This window comes from Notechis scutatus, chromosome 1 (assembly GCF_049901735.1).
Source record: "Notechis scutatus isolate UNSWTSFEM ecotype Mainland chromosome 1, rNotScu1.2, whole genome shotgun sequence".
Classification (NCBI taxonomy): domain Eukaryota; kingdom Metazoa; phylum Chordata; class Lepidosauria; order Squamata; family Elapidae; genus Notechis; species Notechis scutatus.
Genome location: NC_142009.1, coordinates 188,497,655 through 188,514,648, shown reverse-complemented (window position 1 = coordinate 188,514,648; position 16,994 = coordinate 188,497,655). Strand labels below are relative to the sequence as shown.

At 40.7% G+C, this 16,994-nt stretch overlaps 1 protein-coding gene across 3 annotated transcripts in view; it reads left to right on the top strand.

Annotated features, from left to right (window-relative positions):
- The window catches only part of SCRN3 (secernin 3), a 19,098-nt gene extending 2,104 nt beyond the window's left edge, over nt 1-16,994 (top strand). For all 3 annotated transcript variants that reach the window (XM_026677691.2, XM_026677692.2, XM_087949698.1), the window contains exons 3-8: nt 1,204-1,385; nt 2,674-2,873; nt 3,697-3,909; nt 10,060-10,222; nt 10,916-11,096; nt 15,844-16,994. In XM_026677691.2, the coding sequence (XP_026533476.2) occupies nt 1,204-1,385; nt 2,674-2,873; nt 3,697-3,909; nt 10,060-10,222; nt 10,916-11,096; nt 15,844-15,999 (1,095 nt within the window). In that variant the 3' untranslated portion in view covers nt 16,000-16,994. The remainder of the gene's footprint in view (nt 1-1,203; nt 1,386-2,673; nt 2,874-3,696; nt 3,910-10,059; nt 10,223-10,915; nt 11,097-15,843) is intronic.

Sequence of the window (16,994 nt, the reverse complement as noted above, 5' to 3'; positions counted from 1 at the left end):
TTGTATAGCTTGCCTGCATAGGTATCTACATGGAGTTGGAATGATGAAATGTGCATTGCAGTTTTTAATGCAAATGACCCATAAACTTGCAGTCAAATCTGGATATAAGTACAAAAGAGAGAGAAAGTTAGAGATTTATTTTGTGATGTCACAATATATCTTATATCATTTTTGCCTCATTGCAGTTCTAGTAGATACCTTTTCCGGATTGAAATTGTAAACCAAGAATGGAAGTTGCCCAGCCATCAAAATCTGGCTTATTCCAAGTCTGATCATTGGAGAATACAAATTAGCTGTCAGGTTTTGGCTCAAGGTTGAATTAACATTCGTGTGATTTGTCTGATTTTGGGTTTTGTGTATTCTGCACACTCAGCCCTTACAATGCATAAACTGTGGTTTATGATTTAATTCATTATTTAATCCAAGCCAATTGTAATCCCAATCATGATTAAGCAAACAATGGCTTAGCACAATGTGTATGATTCTAGTTACTATTATTTGCATCAAATGGTAATAGTTCTCCATAATTCCAGGCATCATTCTTTCCTAGTTCTGTGGTATTTTAAGAACTTTTGCAAGCAAATACATTATTTAATCCTTTTCATCAATATTTGATTTGGTATAGAGGGTCAGAAAATCTAAATCTGAATGGTTTTTCTCTTTATCTTGCACAATGAAAGAGACAACTCAAGGTCATTCCAACAAAATATATTCTCTATCTTAGAATATTTAGAATACATTTTAGGATATAGGCTGGTAAAACAAGGACCCAGATTGTTGATGGTAATATGCTAACATTGTAAACTGCTTAGGGCTGTAAAGCACTATGAAGTGGTATATAAGTTTAAGTGCTATTGCTATAGCCACTTATCCTGAATTTAAAGGTAAAATATTGCATGAAGATAGTTCTGTTGAATTTAGATATAGTTTTCATAAGAAAAATCATTTTAAACGCAGGGTTTGAGCCCATCAGTTGCTACATTGAGACAATACACACAGATTTGTGTGGGCATTTTTGCTCTTGTTGCCTTCCACTGGAACTCTAAATTCCAGGGCCTCATTTTGTTCAAAAGAATATCATAATTCCAGTGAGAGGTTTGAGGGCCCCACAGCACTATGATAAAAGCTCAGGGAAGTACTGAATCTGTTATATGTAATTTTTAAATAATCTGTAAAATATCTTTGAAATTATCATTATTGCAGTGTACTTATATAGAAATTGAACAAGTACCCCAAACCTACGCAGTTGTCCTGAGCCGCCCATCCTGGCTATGGGGCGCTGAAATGGGAGCCAATGAATGTGGAGTCTGCATTGGGAATGAAGCCGTATGGGGAAAAGAAGAAGTCTGCGATGATGAAGCTCTCCTTGGCATGGACCTTGTCAGGTTGTTATTAAGTCTGTTGGATAAGATATGAAACCAAGTGGAAACTAATCGGTTGTTTTATACTTGCAGAGCTTTGTCAAACAGCTTTGTCTCTGGAAAATACTGTATGAAATGGAAAATAAAGAACTCTGATATTTGATCTGGAGCAGGGGTGTCAAACTCGATTTCATTGTGAGCCGCATCAGGGTTGTGATTGACCTCGGGGGGGGATGGGGGCGTGGCCAGGGTAGGCCTGATGTCACTTGTGTTGGCCCGAGCGCTCTGCCAGTGAAAAGGAGCTCCGTTTTCACTGGCAGAGGGTTGCAGGAGGCTGGCAGCAGGTGAAAATGGAGCTCAGGAGGGATGTGTACGGCCCTCTTGAGTTCTGTTTTTTGCTAGCAGAGGCACCCTGAGCTGGCCTTTCGCTGTTTCCAGGGCGGCCTCATGGGCCAGATCTAAGCACCCCACAGGCCAGATCCAGGCCGCGGGCCTTGAGTTTGACACCTCTGATCTGGAGAGTTTATGCTTAAATGGGGGCTTAATGCAGAACGATGCTGCTAAAATAAAAAACGGAAACATAAGCTTTTGAAGGAATTACTTTAGCCTGGTCCAGAAACTATGAAAGGTACAAGATACTACAGGTAGTTACTGAGCCACAACCCTTCGTTTCATGACCACTTGAAGTTATGACAGTGCTGAAAAAAGTGACTTGCAACCATTTCTCACATTTGCAACCTTCAAAGGGTCTCATAGTCACATGATCAAAATTTGGGCACTTAGCAATCAGAATGTATTTCTGCAGTTGCAGCATCCTGGGGTCACATGATCAACATTTGTTACTTTCCTAGGTACTTCTGGCAAGCAAAGTCAATGGGGGAAGTTGGATTTACTTAATAGTCGCAGTGATTTGCTTAACAACTACAACAAAAAAAGGTGGAAAAATCAGCCGTGATTCACTTAATGGCTACATCACTTAGCAACAGAAGTTCCACTCTTAAGTGTGGTCCTAAGTCAAGGATTACTTGTAGTTCATAAAATCTGATTTTCCTACGGACAGCCTGCCAGTTCGAGGATGTCCATAGGAGAGTTTTGCATGCACAAACAGACAAATGGCACCTGTGTCATTGCAGTTTTGTAGTTACTAGAATGTTGTATAGATGCGAGTGATCGTTTTCATCCCAAAAACTTTTGTTTTAAGGTTCTCAGCATGAGCCCAGATGGAGAAATAAATGAGCCTGTTCAAATTCTGTCTTTTAAAGTTGAAGATGAAGAATGTTACAGAAAGCTAAACGCTTTGATTTGATTTTAGGCTTGGACTTGAAAGAGCAGATACTGCAGAAAAAGCTGTCGATATTATCGTTGAATTGTTGGACAAGTATAATCAAGGTGGAAACTGTATGGAGAGTGAAATGACATTTACCTACCATAACAGCTTTTTGATAGCAGACAGAAAAGAAGCTTGGATTCTGGAAACATCTGGAAAGTTCTGGGCTGCAGAGAAAGTAAAAGGTATGAATAATAACCTTTATTCAATTTTAAGACGTCTCAGTGGACAATGTCTGTCTATCATATTTATCAATCATCTGTCTACCTATCATCTAATCTATCATCTCTCTGTCTCTCTCTATTCAGCAGAGCTATACTGGTAAAAATGATGTCACTGATGCTATTACAGTTTTTACAGAAAGCCTGTTACAATCTGTGGATTCTTTGCCAGCTGAATCTTTAAAAGTAAAAAGCAGCTATAATCCTCATTTAAGCCTGAAAGGCTTCTGGGGCAATTTACAACCCTCTCTTCAGATTTCTTCAGCACTGAGGAAAAAGAGAATGGGTGGGGAAAGGAAAGCATTTTAGAAATGATTCTTCCTACAGACGTACTCCAACATGCTTCATCCTCGTCTGTTAAAAAAAATTAAATTGGTGAACAGTTATAATGAAAAATCTTAGCATTATATTAAAAACTGGTATACATTTCAGTTGCCAAGACCTGGCTGCTTTCTTCCTGTCATGTGCTTTATTTCTCTTTTCCAGTCATAGAATTGAGTTAGTGCTAATGCTTAAATTGATACTTGTTGGTTATTTACAGTTTTAGCTGTGAGGAAAAGTCTAGTTTATAATTGGCCCAATGTGTTTATTACGGCCAAATATAATTATTGCAAATGAGGAAGGAGTGAGTCAAGAAGCGGTCAACATTCATATTGTGAGATTTAGTTTCTTTCCAAATTTCTAACAGTAAATTTAGACATCTCAGTTTAATAATTTTTAAGTAGGTCAGTTCAGGGCAGAAACATTTAGAATGGTAATAGCTTGTTTTCTTCTCCTTTTTAAACAGAAGGAACACGGAATATTTCCAACCAGCTATCAATCACAACAAAAATTGACCGTGAACATCCAGAGCTAAGGAATTATGCTCTAAGCAAAGGCTGGTGGGATGGTAAAGAAGTATTTGATTTTGCTGCCATGTACTCATATTTAAATACTGCCAGAATGACGACTGCAAGTGGCAGATATTGTGAAGGCTATAAACTACTGAAGAAATATGCAGGTAACTTTGTTAAGTTATAGAAGACCTTATAGTTGGATTTCATAGTTGGATTTGGATGTACTGTTTTATGAGATTCAAAATATTATTTTTTTACCTGAAAAAAAAAACAGGATAAATATCTATTGTTAGATCTGAGGTAGATCGGTCAAGGAGACGAGACCATTCTAGTGAGTTCAGCTCTTTATTTAGAATAGGAATAGTCTGAGGGAATGCAAGCCGCGGCAGCCCTTCTTCATATAGGGCTGGCTCGCATGCTCGGCGCCAATGGCAGCACTTTGAATCTCCCGCGATCGGCACAGCCAATCGCGGTAGATTCTTAGCGCCCAATCACGGCCGGGTTTCACCAATCAGGTCGCTGTCCGTCTGACCAATCGGTTGCGAGGGTTTGGAGTATGCTAATACAGCACACCCTCCCCTCTTGGTTTCGCTGTGTCGAAAAGGCGTCGTGACATAGTCGCGCAGGTAGGCGGGGCTTCGTACCTGCCTAGTTGACCTGCGCAGCTCAGTTCTCGCTTGGTTGTCGACTGTTCGGAGGCCTTCTCTGTGGGGTGGATCCCTTGTTTGTCTAGGAGGTACCCTAGGAATTCGACTCTCAGCCTGCAGCTGGCACTTCCCTTTCTTGACTTTGAGCCCCGAGTCTCTGAATTTCTTCAGTACCTCCTCAACCAGGCTTCTAGTTGTTGCTTCTCGCGCCACTAAGACGTTGTCAAAATAGGGCACCACCCCTCTATGCCCTGGAGGAGTCTTTCCATGAGGCTTTGGAAGACCCCGGTGCCACGCTGACTCTGAACTGGAGCCGGTTGCAACGGAAAGCCCCCGGTGCGTTACGATGGTCTGGGCTTCGGTTGCGGCGCCGACTGGCAGTTGCTGGTAGGCTTGCGCCAGGTCGAGTTTGGCAAAGATCCGGCCTCCCCCCAGCGAGTGCAGAAGGTGCTGCACTACTGGGACGGGTATGCGCTTTGCTGGAGCACGTGGTTTAGGGTGGCCTTATAGTCCCCACAAATTCTCACGGACCCATCTGGCTTGATGGGGTGACTATGGAGGTCTCCCACCTGGCATGATTGATTGGCTCCAGTACCCCTTGCGCGATTAGCTTATCTAGCTGCTCATCGATCTTGGGCTTGAGTGCAAATGGCACTGCCTGGGCTTAAGGCGGATTGGTGCGATGCTCGGGTCTATATTAAAAGAGATAGGGGACCCCGGTACTTGCCTAGGCTGTCGTTGAAAACTTCCCGGAAGTCCTCCACGAGCTGCTTCCCAGTCCGACTCTGCGGTACGGTGGATTCCGGTTACTTCAATGCCTAGGGTGCGAACCACTGTAATCCCAACAGGCTCGGCCGATCCCGGCCGACGATGGTCAGGGGGCACTTCGTGTGGTTCTTGAAGGTGACTTTAAATGGCCTCTGCCAACTACAGGGATGCGGTTTCCTGGTAGTCTTTGAGGGTTAGTGTTTGGTCTTCTAATTCTTTGCGGCGGATGGAGGGAACCAGGCGCTTGATGGTGTGCCATGATACCATGGAGAGGAGGACCCAGAGTCCACCTCCATGTCGCATGGATGGTCTTCTATCCCCACTGTCACCTATACCTTTCTTATGGCGCCTCTTGTGGAGGAATGGCCGACGATGACGGTCTGGTGCGCTTCCTCCCTTTGCCTTGCCTCGTTGAGCCGCCTGTTCCGACCTTCTTGGCTCCAGCGACTCTCCGTCTGGCGGTCTCGGCATCTGGTGGGGTGTTCTCTGCCTCCGAGGGCTGCCATCTCCGCCGCTGCCTGTAGTGTCTTTTATTTCTGCACACCTTGGCGATGTGCCCTGCTTTCTGCCGCACTGTCGGCAAACGGCATCGAGGAACCGGCAGTCTGAACGGGTGATCGCCTCCACAGCCAGTGCACTGGAACCTCGACTTACGACCTTGGGGTTCCCGTCGCCCTCGTGCTGCTTGCAGGCGGTGGATTTCTCTTCTCGTCCTCGGTTCCTGAGAAGGAGTCACGTCGCTGCGTGGTGCGTGGTTGCGCCCTGGTGGTCGATCTCGGGTCGCCGGGTTTGGTGTTGTCTCGCCGGTCGCTGCTCGTGGCGTGATGCCTCGACTGCCGTATCCGGAGCCACTGATTTCTTGGCCGCTTCAGCCGCTGGCTACCTCTCCTGTGAGCGCATCGGCGAGGAGATGTCGCCTTCGCCATGATGCGGCTCTGGAGAATGGGGTCTCGGAGTCCCAGGACGACGCGGTCTCGCAGGGCCTCGTCCAGGTCGGCGAACTCCCGCACAGGCCGCCCAAGTCTCGTAGTGCTGCTATGAAGTCGCCAAGCCCCTCGCCCGCGCTGGTCCCGCCTGTAGAATTGTTGCCGGATGAGGATGGGCACGACGGGGCGTAGTGGCTTCGTAGCAGGGGCTCGAGGTCGCCCCACTCCATGGTCTTGACGTCCTCCGGTTTGGCCAAGGCTTTGGCCATCTTAAACACCGCCGCCCGCAGTGTGCGAGGAATACGGCCTGCTTCTTTGTGGCCGTTGCCATCTTTAAGATTGCTACACTCGAGGAACATCTGGAACCTATCGGTATAGGATTCCCAGTCCTCGGTAGCGGGATTGAAGGGTGCGGGTGGTGAGTTGATGCCGGCCATTCTGCTTGCTGCTGTGTGGCGCCTCACCACGTGCTGGGTGGTCTCTTTGTCTCACGATCCCATCCTCGTCGCCAGTGTTAGATCTGAGGTAGATCGGTTCGAAGGAGACGCGAGACCATTCTAGTGAGTTCAGCTCTTTATTTAGAATAGGAATAGTCTGAGGAATGCGTGCCGCGGCAGCCTTCATATAGGGCTGGCTCGCGGCTCGGCGGCTAATGGCAGCGCTTGAATCTCCCGCGATCGGCACAGCCAATCGCGGTAGATTCTTAGCGCTCCAATCACGGCCGGGTTTCGACCAATCAGGTCGCTGTCCGTCTGGACCAATCGGTTGCGAGGGTTTGGAGTATGCTAATACAGCACATCTATCATAATTATATTTGTTTTCCTTGGTCTTGCTTTGAACAAGAGATCTGCATACTGCCTTTCTAATTAAAGATGCATACTCCGTAACTTTTTGGAATAATCCTGAACAAATACTGTAGCTGACTATTTATTTTAAAGGTTTAAAGCATTAAGGTTGATTCTGATGTATATATTAAGAATACCTTGACGTCTTCTTTTGGTCTTGAGGAAAATGTCTCTCATGACTCTTGTTATGGTGATTTCTAATTTGAGTGAACTACTGTTTCGAATGAAGGCAAATATACATGTCCCGGGATAAGGTTCCAATCTGAGTCGGTCACTGGGACCAGAGGTTTAGTCTTCCGAGCTTTTGGATTCATGCTGGAGCCCATTCTCAGGGAACTTTAGAAGTAGAAGCTCCCTGAAGAAGGGTTCCAGCATGAGTCCAAAAACTCGGATGATTAAACCTCTGGTCCCAGTGATGACCCAGACTGGATCCCAAAATACTGTTTTTAAGCCTCTTTTCTGAGGTTTTGCCATGGTTTTATGTATTGGATAACTTGGATCATCTACATAGTTACAAAATCAAATGCAGCAAGGGATCGTACACCAGTAAAATGTATTATCCATTGTCATAAAAAAATTCCAACAGGAAACAAAGACAACAATACATGCAATAATTCTTACTTTAAGATCAGAGGTGTATTGTTTGTAATAATTTGGAACATAAGAAATGAATAGATATAATACGTAATACCATTAAAGATATCCAGACATACAGGTCCAAGGACTGCATAATAGCAGTAATACTTATACTTTCTTCTAACCACATACACGTTTCACAACTTCACTAACTGTCACTTTCCTTAAACACCTGTGTACATTTCAGTTCCCCATTTCCAACAGTTTCACTCTTCCTGTTTTAAACGTATCCATACAAGTGCATATTTTGCAAAAACATGTTTCACAGTCAGCAATGGCTCAGCAGGACTACAAATAGTTATGGTACATTTTGAAGCCATCCTAGATAAAAACTGTGGTTCATCTCTCTTCTGGGGCCTGCTATCATCCATAGGACTTATTGAATCTAATAGATCCATAAGCTATATTTTTTATTCCCACACCATTTATCATTTGTCTATGCAAGGCGTTCCAATGCTTTCTAGATATAGAATATAGTATACACTGAGTTGGCAACTTAAACCCTTTAGCAATTTTTAAGTTTTTCTATCTCTCTTTTCTACCTGTCTCTCTTTCCCCATACCTATTTTCTGCCCCACCTCTTTCCCACTGTTTATATTATTTAGAACACAATTTCGTTGTTTGTCCAAAAATAGCCTGCCAGAAACACACTGTTCTTTCCAATCTGATCTCTTCATGTGCTAAGGTTGCCCATCACCAGATTCTCAGACAGTGTAATCAATGGCCCTGCTGCCCAGGGATTCTGGAGCTGCAGTGTTAACCACGCATTTGGAGGAAGACGGTGGCACAGTGGTTAGAGTGTGGTACTGCAGGCTACTTCTGCCGACTGCCTGCAATTTGGCATTTCAAATCTCACCAGGCTCACTCAGCCTTCCATCCTTCCAAGGTTGATAAAATGAGGACCCAGATTATTGCTGACTCTGTAAACTGCTTAGAGAGAGCTGTAAAGCACTGTGAAGCGGTATATAAGTCTAAGTGCTATTGCTATATACCACTTTGAAATATTTCTTCTTTTAAGCTTTGTTAGTTTCTCCCTTGCTATTATCAGCTTTAACAATACAAATCAGAATTATTTCTAAAGGCATGAGTGCTTTGAAAAAAAAAAGGCAAATTCTATTGCACCCTTCTGTTTCAATATTCATTTTACTGTGTCGTGCCGTTCTCAATTGCAGTAGTTATTTTGGGCTTCCTAGTGGATTCCTTCCCTGTATGATTGTCCTGTAATCATGCAAATTTCATTCATTTGCAGAATAGCAGGTTCTTAATGCTGAACATCTTTTTAATACTTGTTTAAGGTTATGGATGTTTTGGAGTTCCATTAGTGTATTTCTTTTAAATCCATATTTTTCGGGTACTTACCTGAACCATTTTTAAGTTGCACCAGGTGTTCAAGTGAACAGTCAATGCAGTTTAAAAAAAAAAAAAACCTTAGTTGAGAGAGAATCATTGCTATAAACCTTCTCTAAAGAGTTTACTTTCATTTAATTAAGAGGAAATCTAAAATTTATATAAAGGAATCGTTTTAAATACTGCAGTTGCTATTTTAAAATGGGTATGGAATGTTCTGAATTTACAGGAAGACAAGCTGAAAATCCAAATTGGAAAAGGGACTGTTACCATGCAAGGAAAGTATTTTTTTTAAAAGATTTACAAATGCCTGAGGTCAGAGATTTGGCTGATTATTTCAAGGCAGTGTCTAATCTCCAGCCTGCACCCAACTCTTAATCATGTACATATACCTTGACTGCTTCTTCTTTCTCCCAACCTCTTCTACTCTTCTTTCTTGCCTTCTGCTTCATCTCTCACATTCGTGGAATATTCTTGCCCCACCTTGCTCTCTTACATTTTCCTGTTTTGTTCTACTTCCTTTTTCCTGTGGGATTTTTTTTGTTGTTGTCTTCTTCTCTGCATAACCCTAACCAGAATCCCATTTGACTTCTGTTCTCTCCAAGAGAGATTGCAGGTGTAGTCCAAGAATTTTTTCCCCTGTTAGAAGTGGAGTCATATACCTCTCAATTGAGAAAAAGATACCAAGCAAATTAATTTATTTAGAGGTACTCCTTGCCCTGTCACTTCACAGTACTGGTACTCAGGCTAGCTCCCAACAATAAGCCACAATTAAAATAACCTTAGAAAGTTTCTAAAACTAAACAATAGGAATAGGAATAGCATATCCAAAGTCCCTGGGAAGAACTTGTTAGGGCTAGGCAGACAAAAATGCCAAATCCAGTCTGAACATCTTTCAGGTGTGTGATGAACTATAACAAATATAGCGGGGCCACAAAAATTCTAGGGATTGCCAGAGTAAACAGGTATGTCTTTAGCAGCTGTTTTAAAATCTGAAGTTGTAAAGAAAAAATGAAGCTACAGTGTTGCCGTTTCTTTTAAATATATCAATTGCTTTATTCCTGCTTTTTAGCAATTTTGGATCGATATTAAATGGCTGGTATACAGTATATACAAGTATTAAACAAATAACCTATCTTAACTAGGTAATATAACAGCTGAGACAATGATGACAATTCTTCGAGATAAAGAGAGTGGTCTTAACATGGAAGGTGCCTTCATGACCACAGGAAGCATGGTTTCTATACTTCCCCAAGATCCTAGTCTCCCTTGCATTCATTTCTTCACTGGAACGCCAGATCCTGACAGGTAACGCAAATAAAATGGGTCATGAGAACAAAATCTTAACCATTTCCTTATTTTTTGTCATTTTAAATAAAAGGCTTGAAACCTTTTCGGAAGTATTAAATATGACCCAGTGTAAGAAAAGATCAATAGCAGCTTTAGTAAAATACAAGACTAAAGAATCTGATAAAATTTCTGATTCATCTGAAGCCAATTCTGCAACAGGAAAGGTATTTAATACTTCAGTGTCTATGGAAATTCTCAGTCATCCAGATCATGGTTGTCCCAAAGGTGCTTTTTCAAGAGGCAGCTGGACTTTCTGGTTTTTTTCTTTGAAGTTGTTCTGCTTCTCATCCAAGAAGCTTCTTCTACTATTGAGCTGAAGAAGCTTCTTGGATGAGAAGCGAAACATCTTCAGATAATAACAAGAAGATCCAGTTGCCTCTTGAAAAAGCATCTTTGGGATAATGCTTCAGTGGTTTTTGGGCGGAAGCATTAATTGTTGTTCTTTTAAAGTACACTAGGAATCTGATCTGCTGGGAAGCCATCTTCTTGGTTCCAGAAACTTTTCTACCTAACCAACTAGATTGTGACTTGATATGAGAACTGATATGAAAAGTTAGGTTCTCCTGGAATTTATGCTGAGTGAACATAACACTGGGATGTGAAAGTAGCAACTAATTTTGCATATTTGCTTATTTTCATTTTATCTTGTAGGTCTGTTTTTAAACCTTTCATTTTTGTGGAAAATATTACCCAGCTTCTAAAAACCAGTTCTCCGGTATTTGGCCCAGAGGATCCAGTTAAAAAGCAGCCACGATTTCATACGAAGCCTGACAGAAGACATGAGCTCTATCGAACGCATGAACGGGCAGTTGCCATGATGGAAGCATCAAAGGTGGGTTGGTCTTGGAATTGCAAAATGCGATTTAATTTTGAAATTCAAAGTAAAAACGTCTAGAACCTGTGGTGTTTGTATAAGCTGACGTGCCTTGAAAAAATTGTTCTCGCATATCAATTTTCAGTCATAGGTTTAACATGAATTTATGAAATTCAGAGCAGGTTTTATGCATTCTCAGTAAATTCCCCCCCAAACTCTTCATAACTATACTTTTAACAGCCATGTATTAAATACGATGTGGGGGCTCGAACCATTTATTTTCAGAATTCCTATTGAACTCTTGGTAAGAAATCAGGAGGAGTCTGGTTAGCATCTTTTCTGACTAATATTTCGTTATTCAAAGGCATCAGATTTCATTAGCTGCAGCTCACTTTATCACATGCCTTTTGTCCTCACAATTTTCTTCCTTTCACATTCAAACTCTCCTTCCTTTTGTAACTTCTGGGTTGTGGTTTTAACTATTTCCTCTTTGGCTTATTTTTTTTTTTTTCATTTTTTAACGTTATACAGTTAAATTGTGGTTCTGGATTAAATAGATTTTTGTTCCCTGAAACTCATTTCAAAGAAACAGTTATGTCCTCTTCCTTTCTAATTCTCCTGTGAAGAAATCTTGCTAGACAGAACTAAAAAGGAAACAGTTTCCCTTTTGGCTCAATATAAGGAATAGAGAGGAAAAACACAGGAATAATTAATCCTCCTTTAATATTGGCTCTTCACATACCTGTTTTCTGTGAGAAGGAATTCCTTTCTAAAGATTTGCTTTTTTCCTCCATATTTCAGAATATTTTCTTTCTATTGTTATTTGTTTGTCAAGCATGTATGAGAAAACAAGTATAAGTATGAACATAACATATAAACATATAAGTATAAACAGGTATAAGTATATACATAATGAGTATAAATAAATGGATAAATGGGAACAGTAGGACAGGGACGGTAGGCACGCTGGTGTGCTTATGCAAGCCCCCTTACAGACATCTTAGGAATGGAGTTAGGTCCACAGTAGACAGTTTAAAGTTTTGGGCGGGTTGATGTAACAACAGAGTCAGATAGTGAGTTCCAGGAATCTCTTTAAATATTTCTCCCTGCAGACCTTGTCTAGATGCTTCCAGCCACTCCTCTAAACTTAGATGGGATGTTTCAAGCCCTTCCTCTTGGAGATGATTTAAGGCTATAGCAATAGCAATTGCTCTAAGCAGTTTACAGAGACAGCCTATTGCCCCCAACAATATGGGTCCTCATTTTACCGACCTCAGAAGGATAAAAGGCTAGTCAACCTTGAGCCGGTGAAAATCGAACTGCTGGCAGTCGGCAGTCACCAGAAGTAGCCTGAAATACTGCATTCTAACCACTGTGCCACCGTGGCTCTATATCCACCCACTTATTCACATATTGCTTGGATTCTTACAGGACATCTGTTCTGAACATTTTGTGTGGATTTCTGGAGCCATTCCTCCAGATTGTATCTGGCTTCATTCAAGGATTCTTGTCTGAGTCTTTTCAGAGACCTTTGTAGCCATGTTTGCGCCCCTGTTCTGGATGCAGTAGGACCAAGTTCTCTGGAACTTGCTAAAGATGCTTAAAGTCATCTATCCTTAAGCTTCTTTCAAAGCCACCAGGTTCTATCCAAATCACTCTCTCCCTACTCTTTAGCATGCTTATTTCTGATGCTTTGGAATATTGTTCTTTGAAATCCTGGATGTCCTTAATAGATGTTTCAAGCCATTTTTGAGTACCTAGATGGGGTGCTTCAGATCTCTTCCTTTTCAAGGTACTACCACAGTCATTTAGAAAGCACCAAAGCACTTCCACATTGAAAGCATTAGCTGGTGACATCATCATTGCTCAGAGGATGACCAGTTGGGGGCTCCTTTCATATCCCCATTAAGCTGCCCACCGAATTGGTACCAATCTGGATGCCCTCAGTTGAACTGCTGGTCAGCAGGAGAATGAGGGGAGTTCACCCTGTCCCACAGCAGCAACCGGTCTTCAAAATGAGCCTGCCAATCGGCATCTTAGCATCCTAACCACATGAGCCACTGCGCTCCTTCTCTTCAAGATTGTTTACCTTGAAGCGATTATTATATATTTTCCACAGGTCCTTGAGAACAGTTGATTCTTGAGTTGCTCTGTTTATTTTTCAAGATAACCATTACTTAAGAGCATATCAAAACTCTAGAATTCTGTAGATCCTGAATGCCTTTCATACATGCTTTAAGCCATTCCTGAGTACCTAGATCAGCTGTTTAGGTCTTTCCTCTTTGAGTTTTTTTCTAAAAATTTTCAAGCCGTTTTTGAAGGCTTATTTTGAAGTCTTGGTTTAGGTTCAGGACCTTCCTTGTCCAGGTTTTTCAATGAATCTTAAAGCCATTTTTCCAGAACTGGTTTAGGTTCAGTATAAGATAAGAGGCTTTCTAAGATCCTTGAAGTAAATGTAATGCCGCAGGCAATGAAGGTGGTGGAAAAGGCAATTGCTGAGCTAAACTTTGCATCTGCTGGAGCATCTGATGCATATTAGCTGCTAAATTCCACACCTCGATTTCCAAACTTGTCTTGGTGGCTGCAGATGGTGTCCATCCAATTCAGTCTGCTGTCAGTGCAGTTATGGATCCGTTGCCATGCTGTGGCTTTGTTCTATTCTGTGAAATTTTGGGGGAATAGTTCAGGTTAATGTCAGGTGCAAGAAATCAGAAACCAGGGTAGTGTTCAAAAGTACGAGTTTATTTCACGCTACCTATACACAAGAATCTGATCTATTAACAGTCAAGGCAAATTGGCAAAATGGAATTAAAATGGAATTAAGGTAAAATGGAATTGAGCAGAGATAGATGTTCTTGGGGTGCCTAAAGGAGCTGGGATTATTCCGTCCTTTCATTTTTAAGTAGAATTTGCACAAGAGATGAACCGCTAAAATCATGTAAATTCTCCATTAGGAACTTGGCCAATTAAATATGTTAAATCAATATTTATAATGACTTAAGCTAGGTCGTTAAATTTATTGATTCTTCTGTATCACAGCAGACACAAACAATACAAAATAATTTCTAGAGGGAAAGATTTGGATGCAGTGTTATGAGAAATGTTCTCACTTTGTTCCCAAATGCCAAACCGTAAAGATAGTCCAACAAGTTGAGGCAGTATTTTGTGACGTTGTATGACATCTCAATTGTATTAATAAAATTTGCAATAATGATGAGAGGCTTCATATAAAAAATAATTCCCAGTACCCCCCACCAAGTTTTATCAGAAGAGACTTCTTAGTATTCTACATTCATCCTACAATTTATCTGCCTTTAAGATAGCAATTGGCAACCAGTGTTTTATGGACATCTGCCAAGGTATCTTCCACCTGATTGGGATACCAAAAATCAATACTGAAAGCAAAAATATAATATAAACCTGATGAGCTACAAAGCAGAATGCCAGTCTCTTGTCATCTTTATTTCCATGAATGCTTCTATGGCCTAGAGAAGCAGACGATGTGTGATGACGTCACAGCGCTTTATCTAGAAATGAGATTCTTGCTGTCCTGCCTCCTTCCTGCCAAGAAGGCAAAGGACCAATAGGAGAAAAAACATTCTGAGCATCACATCACAATTGGATCTCTACTGTTGTCTTTAAGAACTGAAGAAGCTTCTTGGATGAGAAGCGAAACATCTTCAAGGAAAAACAAAAGAAAGTCCAGTTGCCTTTTGAAAAAGTACCTGTGAGATCTCCGCTGTTGTTAAACTTAATTTTAAATATCTAGGAGACATTTGACCCGTTGACTCATCCTTTCAGAACTGTTTCCTTACCAGGATCCTCTGCATCTTCAACAAGGACGAAGCTCCCGATGTGATGCCTTGAAAAGCTGGGCCTACACTCAGATAAGCCCGCTAGGTGATACTGCAGTATATAGCACAGTAAAATGACAGACAGGAAATGATTAATGACATTTTGTATTATGTCATAATCTATCACCTACCTGTGGATAGATGCTAGGTATGCACCTCCATATACCCCAGAACAGCTGTGTAGCTTTGAATACAAAGGATTGTAAGCTACAAAAAAAATAGACCCTGAGAAACTCAGATGTCTCAGACAAAGTCTGTTGAATAAAGAAGGAAAAAAAGAAGTGGTGAAAGATTCAGGGAAGGCCTCAAATCTTCCAATGAGAACAGAGCATACAGAATGTTCTTAACCTGCTAAATAACACAGAGAGGAAGAGAGAGCAGGAGAGGAAGGCGGCGAAAAAAAGTCAAGCAAGCAGCTATTTATCTCAGATTGGTTGGAGTTTGAGCAGGAGCTTGTTAAGGGATTCGTAATTTATTTGAAGATTCAGCATTTGTTGCAAACCTCTCCCTATATGAAATCTTTTTCTTTTCCATTATGTTGCTGGTTTAAAACGTTTAATTTATATCTCACTTTTCTTTCAGGAGCTCTTAACAATGTACACAGTGCTTTTTCCCCTTTCACTATAATTTTCTATTGTTAACTTGCTCAGAGTTACTTAAATGAGATGGGTGGTGTAGAAATGTGGTGAATACATCAATAAAGTAAACAATTCAGTTAAGTTTTTCTGGCTGCAAGTGACAAAGGTCAGCATGTGAGTTTTTATGGCTGAAGATGAACTGTAATTTGGGATGCTACATAGTCTAACATTCTAACCACTAGATCACACCGGCTCTCATTTAAGATTAATTGTAGCAAGCATTTGCTATGCACAAGGTTTATATTTGATTCTATTTTCAAATATGTTTTTTAGGAAAAGGCTGCACTGATCATGGAACAGATCCAAAAACTGGAGAAAGCAAAGATTGATGACATGGACCGTATTCTCCAGAATGGGTACCTGAATGTTGATCAAGCAGTTAATCTTTTTTCAGATTGTGTTGAAGAAGAAATACATATATATGTATGACAAAATATCTGCAGTTTTTTCCTTTTATTAATCCAAGTGTTGTTTTCCAAAACAGATTTATTCACTGTCCAATGCTGCTTCTGGCCAAATAGCATTTATTATGTGTACACTAGCTGGAAGATAAAATACTGGAATTAGTTTTAATAGAATATAATTGCTAATTTTAAATGTGACATGCAGCTATCCAAAGTTTAAAACACCTACAAAATTACTGGTTTTTTGTTTACTTTGCATATATTTTCAGCCTGCATTTGTTTGATATTTCATACACTTAATGGCCAAGTGTTGTACACATTTAATAAGCAGAGTTAATAACATTAATTTATATGTTGTCCAACTCCCACCAACTTCAACATCTAGTTGGACAAAAAGCAAAATGAAGCAAATAAGTGAAATAATTAATTCTGGAATTAGTATGTATTAGCCAAATCAACCCTAAGACATTATAAAGACTAAAGTGGCTATCGAGAAAACAAGGACTGTAAATTACAGCACATTTCCCATTTTCTTGTAAATGGCTCCTCAAATGCAAATTTAAATATTTGAGAAAACAACTTTAAGAATTCAAGAAAGTATTTCTATTGCAGAAGTTTGAAAGCATTGTGGATATGGTTAACACTAATGCCTTTAATCTAAAAATAACGATATACAGTGATGTATGTATATGATTTGAAACGGTATACAGACTTAGACTTTGATAAAGGATTAAAAGAATAAAAATTCTGTCCTTAAAAGCTTGTATTAAAAACTTGATGCATCAGGATAATACGAATAGGATGTTAATGTTATTTTTAATTATCATTATGCACTGGATTTCACAATCCAATAGAAATTAGATGCATTGGCCCCTATTAGCAGAATAGGCTTCACTGAATAGCATCGTACCACTGCTTCTTTATATTATTTTTATTGCAACATCATCTAAAGTTGGTAGTAATCAAATATAATTCAAAGCACTTCTGCAAAATGTGCAGAAAACAGCAGAAAACAAGAAA